The following is a 15,801-nucleotide window of genomic DNA, read 5'->3' as shown; positions in this document are numbered from 1 at the left end:
AGGTCAGCATTTTTTTGTAATGAGTCTTGTTCTGGAGGTAATCTTCATTAACTTCACAATACCTTTAAGATACTTTAGGATGAGTTGGACATGAATGAAAATGCTAATATAAAAAAAGAAACGTCCTCTCACTGTCAACTGTGTAATGTGTAAATATTTGTATGAACATAACAAGATTCAACAACTGAGACATAAACTGTTCCATAGACATGTGACTAACAGAAATTGAATAATGTGTCCCTGAACAAAGGGGGGGGGGTCAAAATCAAAACAGTCAGTATCTGGTGTGGCCACCAGCTGCATTAAGTACTGCAGTGCATCTCCTCATGGATTGCACCAGATTAGCCAGTTCTTGCTGTGAGATGTTACCCCACTCTTCCACAAAGGCACCACCTGCATGTTCCCGGACATTTCTGGGGGGAATAGCCCAAGCCCTCACCCTTCCCATCCAACAAGTCCCAATGGGATTGAGATCCGGGCTCTTCGCTGGCCATGGCAGAACACTGACATGCCTGTTTTGCAGGAAATCATGCACAGAACGAGCAGTATGGCTTGTGGCATTGACATGCTGGAGGGTCATGCCAGGATGAGCCTGCATGAAGGGTAACACATGAGGGAGGAGGATGTCTTCCCTGTAACGCACAGTGTTGAGATTGCCTGTAATGACAACAAGCTCAGTCCGATGATGCTGTGACCCACCGCCCCAGACCATGACGGACCCTCCACCTCCAAATTGATCCCGCTGCAGAGTACAGGCCTTGGTGTAACACTCATTCCCTTGACGATAAAACGCAAATCCAACCATCACCCCTGCTGAGACAAAACTGCGACTCGTCAGTGAAGAGCACTTTTTGCCAGTCCTGTCTGGTCCAGCGACAGTGGGTTTGTGCCAGTAGGCGACGATGTTGCCGGTGATGTCTGGTGAGGACCTGCCTTACAACAGGCCTACAAGCCCTCAGTCCAGCCTCTCTCAGCCTATTGTGGAAAGTCTAAGTACTGATGGAGGGATTGTGCGTTCCTGGTGTAACTCGGTGATAGAGGAATTCTAAATTCCTTTATGTTTTAATTGCCTAAATCAATTTCGCACTCCTTTCTAATTCATTAATGATGTGTAAGTTCATTAATTATGCAATGAAGTAGATCGAGACCAGTCTTAAAAGCCAGGTGAGAGCGTTTAATTCCAGAGAGTACTAACTGCATACACAGATTTCCACAGGTTATAAACTCAAAATGAGTTTCCCACGATAGCCCCGTTGTTTTTTGTTTAGGTCCGGAGATGCTTTCTACTCCCCTCATAAACCAGACATTACAACCTGTCTAAAAGATATACTTTTCTCCTTCCAATGGAACATAACCCAAACATTCTTATCTTGTCTGAAAAGCTTTTTCTCCCACTTAACCTTCCTAAGAGGCACAGACAATGAATAGTTCTGCTTACATTTTCAGTAACAGCTTAACCAATAACTTTTACTTTTACTCTCATAACGTAATAGTATTAGAATAAATGGTTCTAATCAATAATGTATACATAATTAATCATCTTAACTACAATTTCCTCTAACACTCGGGCAGTTGTTGTTGCCATCCTGTACCTGTCCCGCAGGTGTGATGTTCGGGTGTACCGATCCTGTGCAGTTGTTGTTACACGTGGTCTGCCACTGCGAGGACGATCAGCGGTCTGTCCTGTCTCCCTGTAGCTCTGTTTTCACAGTACGGACATTGCAATTTATTTCCCTGGCCACATCTGCAGTCCTCATGCCTCCTTGCAGCATGCCTAAGGCACATTCACGCAGATGGGCAGGGATCCTGGGCATCTTTCTTTTGGTGTTTTTCAGAGTCAGTAGAAAGGTCTCTTTAGTGTCCTAAGTTTTCATAACTGTGACCTTATTTGTCTACTGTCTGTAAGCTGTTAGTGTATTAATGACTGTTCCACAGGTGCATGTTCATTAATTGTTTATGGGTCATTGAACAAACTTGGGAAACAGTGTTTAAACCCTTTACAATGAAGATCTGTGAAGTTATATGGATTTTTACGAATTATCTTTGAAAGACAGGGTCCTGAAAAGGGGACATTTCTTTTTTTTTTGCTGAGTTTAGGTACAATTGACTTCAAAGTTAACATTTGAAACAGTGGCCTGGTAAACAAAACCAAAGCATGGATTGCTTCCATTCCTTGTCCATAGACTGCTTACAGGGTAAGGAAACCAACATGTAATTTGGGTGGACTATCCCTTTAAATTCTGCCCGTTGGTTGCACGGAAAAAAAGAGTTATGTTCACTCAGTATCTTTAGAAATTGGACATAGGCCTACCGACTGCCATGTATTGCTTTGCATTGCCCAAGTCATAATCAGAATCAAGATCTAGGTACATATAATAAGCGTTGTTGTGGGTAATGCCAGTAATTTACCACCAAGTGGCAGCATACATCATTCAGACACGACGTCTGTCTTTCAAATGCTTCAAGTAGGAAGTGAATTCGTCACTTCGCGAGACAAACTATGTTGGAGAAAATCCAATATTCATTAATCGTTGACTGGTATAAAACATGTTTGGCTGTGAGTACTTACCATATAACAATTAGCAGCACTGAAAATCTGACGGACATCAGGTTATAAGGTAAGTGCGCAGAAGAATATCAACTTTCCACACAGTCAGCTGAACTAATGCGTTGTCATTGTCCATAAATTCATAATTTAATAATGTCATGTTTTCAAAGCTTAAATAATTGATAGGCCATCTAATGTGTATGTCATTGTCTAATTCAGGTAGCCCATTTTAATTAGAGTTATATTATATATTTTCAAAATTATGAAGATTTGTCATTTGAAACAACATTTATGTAAGGAATGTAAAGTATGGATGAGAGATACAATGCATAAATGCTGTTATCAAGTGGCATTCCTGGTTTGTACACCAAATATATATAAAGGAGAAAGTGTTACAGTCAATTACAATGGCCTACACTCTTAGCGATATTGTGGCAAAAAAAAAAGCTAATTCATCTAAACATCTCATCTAACAGAACGTATTAAAAATAAGGTATCGCTTTATCTAATCTAGCAGCAGGCAATCATAGACGTGGAATCAGTCCGAGATAAGAGACAGTGATGCTACGGTCTTGTCTTTACAGCAATGTTGAGGACTTTAGCCTCCTATGTCTTTCTATCCTCGTGTGTATCAAATGCTGGGACATTATTTTATAGAGGCCGGTTGAAGGTTTATAGTGTTGCACTATAAAGAGCAAATCAATATTCTTTCAGGTTTCACAAAGAGGTCCAACACCAAGGTGCTTTATAGAAAGAGCAATACAGCTTTAGACAATATCAGTCCTACTTGTTCATGTGAGAGAATGCATGGTTGATGCCACCTTTTTAACAGCAGACGGGGTTGTGTTTCCTTCTCTCCCAGCAGGTAGGACGGTGTTTCAGACCATGGTCACTGTCGGACACCCCAGTGCCTCCAAGGAGGGCACAGAGGCCATCGTGCCTCAGGAACAAGATCCAGAGAAGAGAAGATTTCGGTCCCACTCCCAACTATATGGAGCCATCGGGGACAGCATAGGCAATGTAGGAGATAACTGCCCGACTTGTCGGGGAATAGGGCGTATTCCAAGAAGTAGGTGGCCCACTTCTGCCAGACTGACTTCTGCCAGTTGTTCCTGTGATTAGCTTACATTTCAATAATGTGGCTATTTCCATGTTGGTATTCTAAGACTTGCTGATGGGATTCGTGAAGTGTCTTCTTTAAACTATTGATAAACCCACACTTGATTTAAGAGATGTGATGTTGTGTGTTGTGTGCAGGAAGGCTGACATACCAATAGAGCCATATCTCTAACTGTGAAATAGTAACCCTTCTTACTGTTCTCTGTACAGAACATGATCAGCTAGTGGCAGTCATCTCATGTTCAGACAAAAGACTGAGGCCCAGCCGCACGTAAGTGTGTGTGTGTCTGTTTTTGTGCATCTAATTGTGTGTGTTTGAGTGCGTGAGTGACTGTGTGATGTGTTTTACCCATACGTGACACTGTATACAGTAAGATTCTTTGTGAATTTAATCAAAATATAATATTTCACTTCATAGTTGTTAACTCAAATTTTCCAGGAAACTCTACGTGTGTAGCTCGGTGGTGCTGTGTCTCCTGATCTGCTTTCTGATCCTCTTCTTCCTCTTCCCACGGAGTATCTCACTATCCCCTGTCACCGTCCAATCAGTGATGGTCTTCTTCACCCCAAACAAAGTTGAAATGCAAGTCACTGTAAGTATACATGCCACACTCACTTAGACATCAAAGACAACAGCTCATCGTTTGGTCTATTGCATGAGGTCAGTGTGATCAAACTGTGCGTTTCCTCTTCTAGAATGTTTTCAACTTCACCAATGACAATTTTGCGGAGATGGAAGTCTTGGACTTTGATATGCAAGTCCTGATCGATGAAACCGTGATGGGCAGAATCAAGATATCTAATATGACCTCGGTCAAATCACGTTCAGAGAAATTGGTGAGTTTGATACTGTTGTTTTAATATAAATCATAATGGATCAAGTAGCCTAGAGGTTAAAAGCGTTGGGCCAGTAATTGAGAGGTCGCTGGTTTGAATCCCAAGCCGTCTAGGTGAGAAATCTGCCGATGTGCCCTAGAGTAAGGCACTTAACCCTATTTGCTCCTGTCAGTCGCTCTGGATAAGAGCGTCTACTAAATGACTAAAATGTAAAATTACACAATTGTCGTACTGTCGTGCAAAGCACTTTCCTTTAAGGTCCTATATGAAACAATTTGACCTTTAATTCCCAATCTTTTCCGGTCTCCTTTTTTATGTTCGTACAGTATACTGTTGTCATACCCATAATAATTGAGGACCCAGGCCTGAAGTAAGCATGATGTTTATTATCACTTATATGTTCAATATCATTACCATCACTACTTCTAAATTAGGATGGAAATATAGTATTATCTGTGTACATTATGGTACATTACCTACTGTCGGCTAGGACTTACAGTGCATTCGGAAACTATTCAGACCCCTTGAATTTGTTCACATTTTGTTACGTTACAGCCTTATTCTAAAATTGATTAAATTGTGTTTTCCCCTCATCAATCTACACACACTACCCCATAATGACAAAGCTAAAAAAAAAACATGTTTTTAGAAATGTTTGCAAAAAAACGTGGAAAAAGTCAAGGGGTCTGAATAATATATATTTATATATATATGCTAATAAATGTCTTCGTAACTCTTCTGTTTCAGTAATTACTGCAAGTCAACCTCCATAAGGATTCACACCTTGTTCTTACTTTTGCAGTGGGTATCACACATTTATTTTAAGATATGTTAATTAAAGGACCAACTATAAACACATCCGTCTCACTACATACACTTCAAGACACTTCAGCATCTGACTACTAGGCTGTAGCATGCCTAGCTTCAGTGCTCGTCTATAGTATGCCCCATTGACTTCCTATTTCAACATACACTATAGTGTAACGACCCTGGGTTTATAAGCGCGGATATCGACTCTGCCGCTTGAGCATGCTTTTGGGCACAGTCGATTGCGCGCCGGACTTCGGGCTAGAAGGTTGAGGGTTCGAGACCTGCTCCCTGCCTGTTTCATTACAATATATACACAATAATGTGGACACCCCTTCAAATTAGTGGATTTGGCTATTTCAGCCACACCCGTTACTGACAGGTGAATAAAATTGAGCACACAGCCGTGCGATCTCCATTGACAAACATTGGCAGTAGAATGGCTTTACTGAAGTGCTCAGTGACTTTCAACGTGGCACCGTCATAGGATGCCAGCATTCCAGTTAGTCCTTCTGTAGCTCAGTTGGTAGAGAATGGCGCTTAAAAATGGTCTTTCCTCAAACGTTCCTGCCTCTGGAAGGGCACAAGAACTGTTTGTCGGGAACTTCATGGGTAGTGGGTCAGTTCCCTGCCTCAGAAAGGATCGAAGAACTGTTATAGAAGAAAGGGGGGACGACTCCCGGGACCCATACGTAGAATGTATGCACACATGACTGTAAGTCGCTTTGTCCCCACAGATAAAAGCGTCTGCTAAATGGCATATATTATATTTATTATTTTTTAACTATAGTCATTCCTTTTAGCTCATAAACCAACCCAATGTTCAGTCATTGCATTTGTTATTACCGAAAAAGGTAGTCGGGAATAACAAATGTTTGAACTTTGACCATTTTTCACATTTTGAAACAGGAGACTGGGCACTTGCAGTTGAAGATTTCAAAATGTCCGCCTTAATATTCCCTCTTTGTCTTTCACAGAATGACAATGAATGTGTCCTACCTGGCTCACTCAGAGCAGCTGTCCAAAGACACATTTGAGTACATTGACTGTGGAGCCAACACCACCATTCCCCACCCTATCGGGCAAATGATTTTTGAACGATGAAAGCCTGGCAACGAGGGATTCCCAAAGTGAAAATATGTATTATAAACAAGATAGACACATCAAAGGGAAATGTATACGTATTGTAGTAGACAATATGAATAATTATAGTATTGTCCTCTGCTCTGCCCACATTATTTGCTGTGCAATATTCTTCTAAAGTAGTTTTCTGAATTATTTATGAACTGTGAAAGTACACGTTGGTTGTTTTAACATAATTGTAGGGATTTAGAACATATATATGAGATGTGTGATAATGATTCAGAATACAAATTAAATTCCACAAGACATGTTATGTGTACTTTAAAGTTTACTGCATTGATATTCAGTATGCAATTGGCTTGTAATTCCACTAACCTCCATTAACCTTACAGTATATAACAAGGTAAATAACGTTTCCGAAGTGTTGCCATGATTTGACTGTGAGAGGAATTGTGCAGTGAAGTGACAACTTTCCTGGACAGGGTGTGGACTCGGACTATTTGCACACTTGGAACTTTTGAGGGACTTGGCTGAAATACCTAGCACCTTTACCGCTTTTAAAAATATTTATTTGAAGACACTGACATGCCCCCCCCCCCCATGTCAGTGTCTTCAAAGAAATACTTTAAAAAGTAGTGCATGATGGTTACAGCTACAGACGTTGATGTACTGTAGGAGCAGTTATTGTTGCCATTGAGAGCCTCTAACAATAAGGTGGTGCTGTCCCTAGCAACCACTGCTGTGAGTACTGGATGGACTGAAACACTGGACTGAAACACCTCAAACAACAATCTTCATGAAGCTGATGTCATCAATGCAGAGTTTCGGATTTGTCCTTTTAGAAAGAATCCTAATTTGAGGTTAAATCAAATTTCTAGAATATTATTGAATTTCCCTGTCTATCGTCACAACATGATTAGTAACATAAATAGGCCATATTCTACTCTCAATTTCTTAGATTGAAACCATGAAAGCTGCGCCCTTGGTAACTAGAGGTCCTATGGTAGTAGAATGGACATGTTTGGCTAAGGTTGTCCCCATAACTCAACAGTGTGTGACGCAAGAACGGAACTCACTATCTGTTGTCAATCTGGGCACTGTAGCTGTCTTTGTTAGTGTGCACACGTGCAGTGCACAGTTTCACCTGCTATAAAGAGAAAAGCATATAGAGAGAGGGTTATAAAGAAGTTAGATTCAGTTAATTGCATAGACATGTATAACGTCTAGCAAGGGATGAGAATACCTTAACCCAGCGACACATCCAGCACAATGGGTAGGACTTGCATGTTTGGCGCCTCAGGCTGGCTCTCTACCATCAGAACAGGTCACTTTACATCCTATACATCCAAGAGAGAAATCATATCTTTATACACATTGCTAAGGCTCTGTGATTTAGTCTACTACTTGAATAACATTGTGACCTTGACTGAAATAGCTACGGTATCAACAATGTCCTACTGTCCTATATGTCTCCTACGTTAATGTCATCGCTAATTATAGGAACAATGGCCCTCCTTGCCTTATGAGTGATAGTCACGCGGCGTTCTGCCTGCGCCGTGCTTCCCACGCTGTGAAGAAGGAGGACGTTTACAGTGTTGGACCACATAGCGTAATCTGCGCCTTGTAATTACCCTGATTGATGAGCACTCAAGAACCTGGGCTCGTTTGAGTGGTAAGGCGAATGTAACCGACTGTCAAAAGTCGGACACTACCCACTGGACACAGACCTCAATTCAACACGTTGGTTCAAATGATGTAGAAGCTATGGGAAATGCCTACAGATAATTTGTTCCTTTAACATGGTGGGATCAGTTTGCGCCTGTAAAATTAATTATGTGAGAAATGGCCATTTAACTTGTATTTGTTATCCGTTACATTTTACTGCAAAAGTTATGTTTATGTGCGCTACGTCATCATGCACAGCCTTTTTTCTGCAACAAATCAATTTGATGGAAACATCTCTGGTAGGAAAATGCACATACTGTTTTTATGCAGATTTTCGAATATTCACATAAACATCTCGCAAACCTAGTTACTGATGTGGTTTTCCAACAGCAAGGCTCAGTGCAACATGGCAGTGTTGCCAGTAACCACGTTTCCATCCACAGTTTTTATGGTAAAAATACTTAATGACCTTTGATCAGCAGTCAACATGTAGGTGCAAGTCAGGCAATTTTTTATCCTAGTAATGTAATACACTTCGAAAGGCCGTGAACTTCACACAAGTGATCCACTCGAACGCGCCCCCTATGATGCAATCCTTTGAAGAGGCATAAAAACTGCATGCACCGACTAGCTACATCTAATCACAGAATCGAGTTGAATATAATAGAATTACTGTTTGCGCAATAATACATACGATCAATTCACAAACTGCATTGATTATGTTTATACTAAAACATAAATTATAATTGATTACTTTCCTAAATAGACAAAAATGCACTTGCCAATGAGCTCTCCAGACAGCAACAACAGGACAACATCAACTGCCCTTACTGAAGACAGATCTGACTGTGCTTCTAGTTGTGGCATCATGACATGATAATGACAATGCAAGATTAAACAAAACTGTTTTGTTCAATGAATTCCATCCCATTTTTACCCAGTGTGTGGGTAGTGGTTATGTTTGACACAAGGTGGCGCCAAAGTCTGTCCATACCATAGAATTAGGAATTAGACAAATTTATAGGATCTCTATGGTCCATACACTCAGCAGGGGAATATATTATTGAGTGACGTCACCTCGGGTTGTGGTTCTTGCAGTTGTGCGCGCTATTCCACTCCACTGTTTATTGCTCCACCAGTGCAGGGAGCAGACGGACATATATGAGCGCGCAGAGATAAACTATATTTGGATGTATGAATATATGGATGTGGTCGCTGCGCTAGGATTATGCCATATTTGTACATTCAAGAGGTCTAGAAGGTAAATATATTTGACAATAGTTTTTATCAGGTTATTTATTATACGATTTTGTACAGATAGAGATAGGGTATCTTACTGCAATGCCGTCTGAGTTGTAATGCTATGCACATGGTTGGTGAGAGCGGTTTCATTACAATAAAATGTCTCACTCATAGAATGCAAATCTGCAGTTTTATCACATATTTCATTCCTCAGATTGGTGCCAGAATTACAGTCAGGCTATTTTCTCACAATTAAGGAGTTGGGATGGAAGCCTATGGAGAAAATATGGGTTGTAATTTATTGAAGTTGTGTGTTTCTTTTTAGAAACCAAATCCTCATAAAAACAATTGGATTATAATCGCAATCATATCCCAGCATTAACTGCATTCAGTGTGCAAATGCATAGATATTCCCTCATTCATATTAAACTTGTAAGCAATGTGCCCCAAGAGAGCCATTGGGATTTGACTGTATTATGAGAATTAGAATAGTGGCAAAAAATACAACTATAACAACCAGCCACCAATTAAATGTTGTCAGCCCTTACCGCTCCTTACAATTTTAAACCCAAACCATAATTTATCCTGATCAATTCAGAATGAAATTGTGCTATCTGGACATTTCCTATGAGCAACAATAAAATTGACCTTGTCTTGGGCTATGGCTGTTATGGTTGTGGTTTTCTTCCAACAAAGGATAAACAATTGGTCTCAATTGTTGCTTGGCTAGTTGCAATTCAATTGAATATCAATGGCATTAGTCATTTATCAGTCTCATTATTTGCAGACATATCAACTAACCATAGAAGCAATCATTAATGTGTTGTATTACAGTGTCTAATGACATTTCCTGTCTGTGTCATTGTTTATTATTGTGTAATCGCACACATCAATTGTTGTGATACCTGTCAATCTCATTGTCTAGTCTTTAAATAGTAACTAATTTTTGTGTTTGTGTTTTGATAAGGTCCACAGTCCTGCGGCCATCCAGTCTGCCACCTTCACCTTTGAAGAGGGTGCCAATGCCAACATATTAGAAAGGATTAACCAGAATTTGCCACCTCACATAAAGAGGTGAGAACATCCCATTGCCATGGGGAACCAGCTGACCGAGATAGCCCCCAACACCCCTTTCCTGCAAAACTTCCAGTCCTTACATGTTGTGGTGATTGGCCTGGATGCGGCTGGCAAAACCTCTCTGCTCTACAGACTGAAACTCAAGGAGTTTGTCAAGACCATCCCGACCAAGGGCTTTAACACGGAGAAGATCAAGGTAGCGGTGGGCAGCCCGCGGGCCATCACCTTCCAGGTCTGGGACGTAGGGGGCCAGGAGAAGCTACGGCCCCTCTGGAAGTCGTACACGAGGCGGACCGATGGCATGGTGTTCGTGGTGGACTCCACCGAGACCGAACGTATGGAGGAGGCCAAGGTGGAGCTTCACAAGATCACCCGTACCTCGGAGAACCAGGGGGTGCCCGTCCTGGTGCTGGCCAACAAGCAGGACCTGGCCTCGGCTCTGTCTGTGAATGAGGTGGAGAAGGCCCTGGCTGTCCATGAACTGAATGCCTCCACACTGCACCATGTACAGAGCTGCAGCGCCGTGGATGGACAGGGCTTACAACCAGGCCTAGAGAAACTCTACGAGATGATCCTGATGAGGAAGAAGATGGTGAAACACAACAAACATAGAAAGAGATAAGCCTTTGGTTGTCCTGAGTTACAGGGATATTTATGTACTGACTATGTGACTCTTTGAGCAGAAGTCCCGCCCCTTTAAATAAAAAGGAGGGCTTTTTGGCCAACAAAGATGGCCCAGGGGACAGGAGAAATGGATTTGACCTTTATGTGACATGCAGTATTGATACACTGTGTCTTTCATACCTTGTATTAGCCACGCAGCTGCCATTTGGATGCAAGAAATATGTAATAGCCACAACAGGATGTAGCTGCCTATGACATATTTTATCACACAAAGTTAGACTTACTTGTTTGCACCACAACACATTATGAATATGATACTGAACTTTGAACTCTGTACTCTGGATTTACATGACACATTTACATGATATGAAGCTAAATGGTATAGATATCAAATGGGACACTAAGGCTATTACAGTATTATTATTATTATTATTATTATTATTATTATTATTATTATTATTATTAATTATTTTTTATTCCAAGTGCATTGCACTTATGCCACAGAGGTTAAGTTTCAGTTGGATTCACACTGTTTTCAGAAGTTGTAAACTGTTTGTAACACTGATTAATCAATAAATCAGCACACTGTGTTAAATATATGTTGATATCTATTGAGACAATATCATAGTGTAAAGCTAACACAGCATGCATGTTAATGGGGCTTGGGACTAAATGCATTTAGCTGTATGTTGTTAAAGGATGGCAAAAGGAAGCCATCTTCAAATCAAATTGTATTCGTCAAATGCTTTGTAAACAACAGATGATGACTAACAGTGAAATGCTTACTTACAAGGCAGAGAGAAAATAAATAAATAATAGCAAAGTAATAATACGTGATAATGAAAGTAATAATAGATATACAATGAGTAACAATAACTTGGTTATCTACAAGGGGTACCAGTGTCGAGTTGATGTGCAGGCGTAGAAGGTATTTGAGGTAGATGTGCACATATAACAGTAGCAGCAGCGTATGTGATGAGTCAAAAAAAGATAGTGCAAAAAGGCTCAATTCACATAGTCCAGGTAGCTATTTGGTTAACTATTTAACTACATACAGTACCAGTCAAAAGTTTGGAGAAAACCTACTCATTCAATTGTGTTTCTTTATTTGGACTATTTTCTACAGAATAATAGTGAAGACATCAAACCTATGAAATAACACATATGGAATCATGTATTAACCAAAAAAGTGTTAAACAAACAATATATATTTTAGATATTAGATTCTTCAAAGTAGCCACCCATTGCCTTGATGACAGCTTTGCACACTCTTAGCATTCTTTCAACCAGCTTCACCTGGAATGCTTTTCCAACAGTCTTAAAGGAGTTCCCACATATGCTGAGCACTTGTTGGATCTTTTCCTTCACTCTGCAGTCCAACTCATCCCAAACCATCTCAATTGAGTTGAGGTCGGGTGATTGTGGAGGACAGGTCAAATGATGCAGCCCTCCATCACTCTCCTATTGGTCAAATAGCCCTTACACACCCTGGAGGTGAGCTTTGTGTTATTGTCCTGTTGAAAAACAATTGATAGTACCACTAAGCACAAACCAGATGGGATAGCATATCACTGCAGAATGCTGTTGTAGCCTTGCTGGTTAAGTGTGCCTTGAATTCTAAATAAATCACTGACAGTGTCACCAGCAAAGAGCCCCCACACCATCACACCTCCTCCTCTATGCTTCACGTTGGAACTACACATGCGGAGAACATCTGTTCATCTACTCTGTCTCACAAAGACTCGGCGGTTGGAACCAAAAATCTCAAATTCGGACTCATCAGACCAAAGGACAGATGTCCACCAGTCTAATGTCCATTGCTCATGATTCTTGGCTCAAGCGAGTCTATTCTTATTATTGGTGCTCTTTAGTAGTAGTTTCTTTGCAGAAATTTGACCATGAAGGCCTGATTCACGCAGTCTCATCTGAACAGTTGATGTTGAGATGTGTCTATTACTTGAACTCTGTGAAGAATTTATTTGGGCTGCAATCTGAGATGCCGTTAACTCTAAATTAATCTATCCTCTGCAGCAGAGGTAACTCTGGGTCTTCCTTTCCTGTGGCGGTCCTCATGAGAGCCAGTTTCATCATAGCGCTTGATGGTTTTTCAAATTCTTGACATTTTACGGATTGACTGACCTTCATGTCTTAACGTAATGAAGTAACGTGCCCTCTATTTTCTTATATGAGCTGTTCTTGCTGTAATATGGACTTGGTCTTTTACCGAATAGGGCTATCTTCTGTATTCCAACCGTACCTTGTCACAACACAACTGATTGGCTCAAACGAATTAAGAAGGAAAGAAATTCCACCAATTAACTTTTGACAAGGCACACCTGTTAATTGAAAAACATTCCAGGTGAATACCTCATGAAGCTGGTTGAGAGAATGCCAACAGTGTACAAAGGCAAATTGAAGAATCTCAAATATAAAATATATTTTGATTTGTGTAACACTTTTTTGGTTACTAGATGATTCCATATGTGTTATTACATCGTTTTGATGTCTTCACTATTGTTCTATAATGTAGAAAATAGTAAACATATAGAAAAATATAGAAAACCCCTGTAATGAGTAGGTGTGTCCAAACTTTTGACTGGTATGTAAGTATGTAGCACTCTTATGGCTTGGGGATAAAAGCTGTTCATGGTCCTGTTGGTTCCAGACTTGGTTCATCTGTACCGCATGCTGTGCGGTCTATGGCTATGGCTAACAGTCTATGGCTGGAGTCTTTGACCATTTTTAGGGCTTCCTCCGACACTGCCTGGTATAGAGGTCCTGGATGGCAGAGCGCTCGGCCCTACTGATGTGCTGGGCTGTAAGCACTACACTCTTTAGCGCCTTGCTGTCGGATGCGAAGCAGTTGCCATACCAGGCGATGATGCAGCCAGTCAAGATGCTTTCAATGGTGCAGCAGTAGATATTTTTGAGGACCCATGCCAAATATTTTCAACCTCCTGAGGGGGAAGAGGCGTTGTCGAGCCCGCTTCACAACTGTGTTGGTGTGTTTGGACCATGACAGATCCTTAGTGATGTGACACAAAGGAACACAAAGCTCCACTACAGCCCTGTAGATGTAAATGGGTGTGGGTGTGCTCTGCCCTCCCTTTCCTGTAGTCCACCATCAGCTCCTTTGTCTTGCTTAAGTTGAGGGAGGTGTCTGACCTGCTCCCTATAGGCTGTTTCATCATCGTCGGTGATCAGGCCTACCACCGTCGTGTGGTCAACAAACTTAATTATGGTGTTGGAGTCGTGTACAGCCATGCAGTCGTGGGTGAACAGGGGGTACAGGAGGGGACTAACTACACACCCCTGAGGGGCCCCCGTGTTGAGGGCCAGCGTGGCGGATGCATTGTTGCCCACCCTCACCACCTGGAGGTGTTCCGTCAGGAAATCCAGGATCACGTTGCAGAGGGAGGTGTTCAGTCCTAAGCTTAGTGATGAACTTGGAGGGCACTGGTGTTGAACGCTTTGCTGTTGTCGATGAAAAGCGTTCTTACGTAGGTGTTCCTTTTGTCCAAATGGGAAAGAGCAGTGTGGAATGCAATAGAGATTTTGTCATCTGTGGATCTGTTTGGGCGGTATGTGAATTGGAGTTGTGTCTGGGATAATTGTTTCTGGGATGATGGTGTTGATGTGAGCCATGACCAGCCTTTCAAAGCCTTTCATGGAAAATGATGTGAGTGCGATAGTCATTCAGAAATGTTACCTTGGCGTTCTTGGACACAGGGACTATGGTTGTCTGCTTGAAATATGTAGGTAATACAGATTGGGTCAGGGAGTGGTTAAAAATGAAATGTCAGTGAAGACACTGCCAACTGGTCAGTGCATGCTCTGAGTACGCCTCCTGGTAATCCGTCTGTTGAAGGTTAACCTGTTTAAAGGTCTTGGTCATATCGGCTCCGGAGAGCGTGATTGCACGTCTGGAACAACTTGTGCTCTCACGCATGGTTCAGTGTCACTTGCCTCGAAGAGAGCATAGAAGACATTTAGTTATCTTCATTTGATCACGCATTAGGAAATGCAAATTGTAGTGTTTTTGAGGTGTAGAATGCTTTGGAAGTTTGTAATTGCCACATTTATTGTCAGACTGGATTTATCCTACCTGAAAATGTTCTGACCTTAGTTCCTTTGTTATGTCTTTGTTTTAGTTTGGTCAGGGCGTGAGTTGTGGTGGGTAGTCTATGTTCTTTTTTCTATGTTGTGTTTATGTATTTGGCCTAGTATGGTTCTCAATCAGAGGCAGGTGTCGTTCGTTGTCTCTGATTGAGAATCATACTTAGGTAGCCTTTTCCCACCTGTGTTTTGTGGGTGATTATTTTCTGTTGAGTGTTTTCAGCACCTTACAGGACTGTTTCGTTTTTTTTTGTTTATTCACGTTGTTATTTTGCATTTCAGTGTTCAGTAAATAAAACATCATGAACACATACCACGCTGCGCATTGGTTCGATCTCTCATACTCCTCATCAGAGGAAGACGAAGGCCGTTACACAACCCCTCGAAAAATGTCCATTCATTATTATCCACATAATACGTCACATGTCCTGTTTCTGCAGGATTATTTTCCTGCTGTGGTCAAACTGGTCAAATTAAGAGTAGAACTTTAGACCCTAGACATTTTAAAAAGTGTAGTAGGCTGAGGCAAAAATATCCTTCAGGTATGATTGTAATTTGGTTTATGCACAGTGCTGAGAGCTGTATGATGGAAAGGTTATTCAAAACTCAAATCCTGCCCTGAGGTGATGTACAGAACTTGACTAGTTTTCACTTCTGTACTACAGGTAATCATCATATAGCTT

The 15,801-nt window shown here is 41.2% G+C and overlaps 2 protein-coding genes across 4 annotated transcripts; both read left to right on the top strand.

The window, feature by feature from the left end:
• The first annotated feature begins 2,438 nt into the window (after positions 1 to 2,438).
• Positions 2,439 to 6,704, top strand: LOC118367177 (transmembrane protein 106B-like). 3 transcript variants are annotated; one of them, XM_035750313.2, is made up of 8 exons: positions 2,439 to 2,618; positions 3,411 to 3,617; positions 3,878 to 3,938; positions 4,107 to 4,260; positions 4,364 to 4,504; positions 4,831 to 4,874; positions 5,252 to 5,305; positions 6,289 to 6,704. In XM_035750313.2, exons 2-8 carry the CDS (start codon positions 3,434 to 3,436, stop codon positions 6,413 to 6,415), a joined length of 765 nt encoding a protein of 254 aa, XP_035606206.1. In that variant the 5' UTR covers positions 2,439 to 2,618; positions 3,411 to 3,433; the 3' UTR covers positions 6,416 to 6,704. The 3 variants fall into 3 exon arrangements, with proteins under 3 accessions (XP_035606206.1, XP_035606197.1, XP_035606215.1); XM_035750304.2 differs by having other exon boundaries at positions 2,440 to 2,618; positions 3,414 to 3,617; XM_035750322.2 differs by lacking the exon at positions 2,439 to 2,618 and adding an exon at positions 3,271 to 3,288.
• Positions 6,705 to 9,170: 2,466 nt separating this feature from the next.
• LOC118367193 (ADP-ribosylation factor-like protein 4D) lies at positions 9,171 to 15,419 on the top strand. Its single transcript, XM_035750345.2, has 2 exons — positions 9,171 to 9,320; positions 10,269 to 15,419. The coding sequence occupies exon 2, from the start codon at positions 10,395 to 10,397 to the stop codon at positions 10,998 to 11,000; it is 606 nt and encodes a 201-aa protein (XP_035606238.1). The 5' UTR covers positions 9,171 to 9,320; positions 10,269 to 10,394; the 3' UTR covers positions 11,001 to 15,419.
• The last annotated feature ends 382 nt before the right edge of the window (positions 15,420 to 15,801 follow it).

Source organism: Oncorhynchus keta, chromosome 3, assembly GCF_023373465.1.
Source record: "Oncorhynchus keta strain PuntledgeMale-10-30-2019 chromosome 3, Oket_V2, whole genome shotgun sequence".
NCBI lineage: Eukaryota > Metazoa > Chordata > Actinopteri > Salmoniformes > Salmonidae > Oncorhynchus > Oncorhynchus keta.
The sequence above is the reverse complement of the archived record's forward strand: the minus strand, read 5'-3'. Positions and strand labels throughout refer to the sequence as shown.

What these genes read in the sequence shown, in the direction of transcription:
- LOC118367193 (XM_035750345.2), top strand. Translation starts at nt 10,395, where the DNA reads ATGGGGAACCAGCTGACCGAGATAGCCCCCAACACCCCTTTCCTGCAA.
- LOC118367177 (XM_035750313.2), top strand. Translation starts at nt 3,434, where the DNA reads ATGGTCACTGTCGGACACCCCAGTGCCTCCAAGGAGGGCACAGAGGCC. An exon ending in ATTGAGGACCCAGGCCTGAA is followed by an intron (nt 4,875 to 5,251) that starts GTAAGCATGATG and finishes CTTCTGTTTCAG; the next exon opens with TAATTACTGCAAGTCAACCT. An exon ending in ACCTTGTTCTTACTTTTGCA is followed by an intron (nt 5,306 to 6,288) that starts GTGGGTATCACA and finishes TGTCTTTCACAG; the next exon opens with AATGACAATGAATGTGTCCT.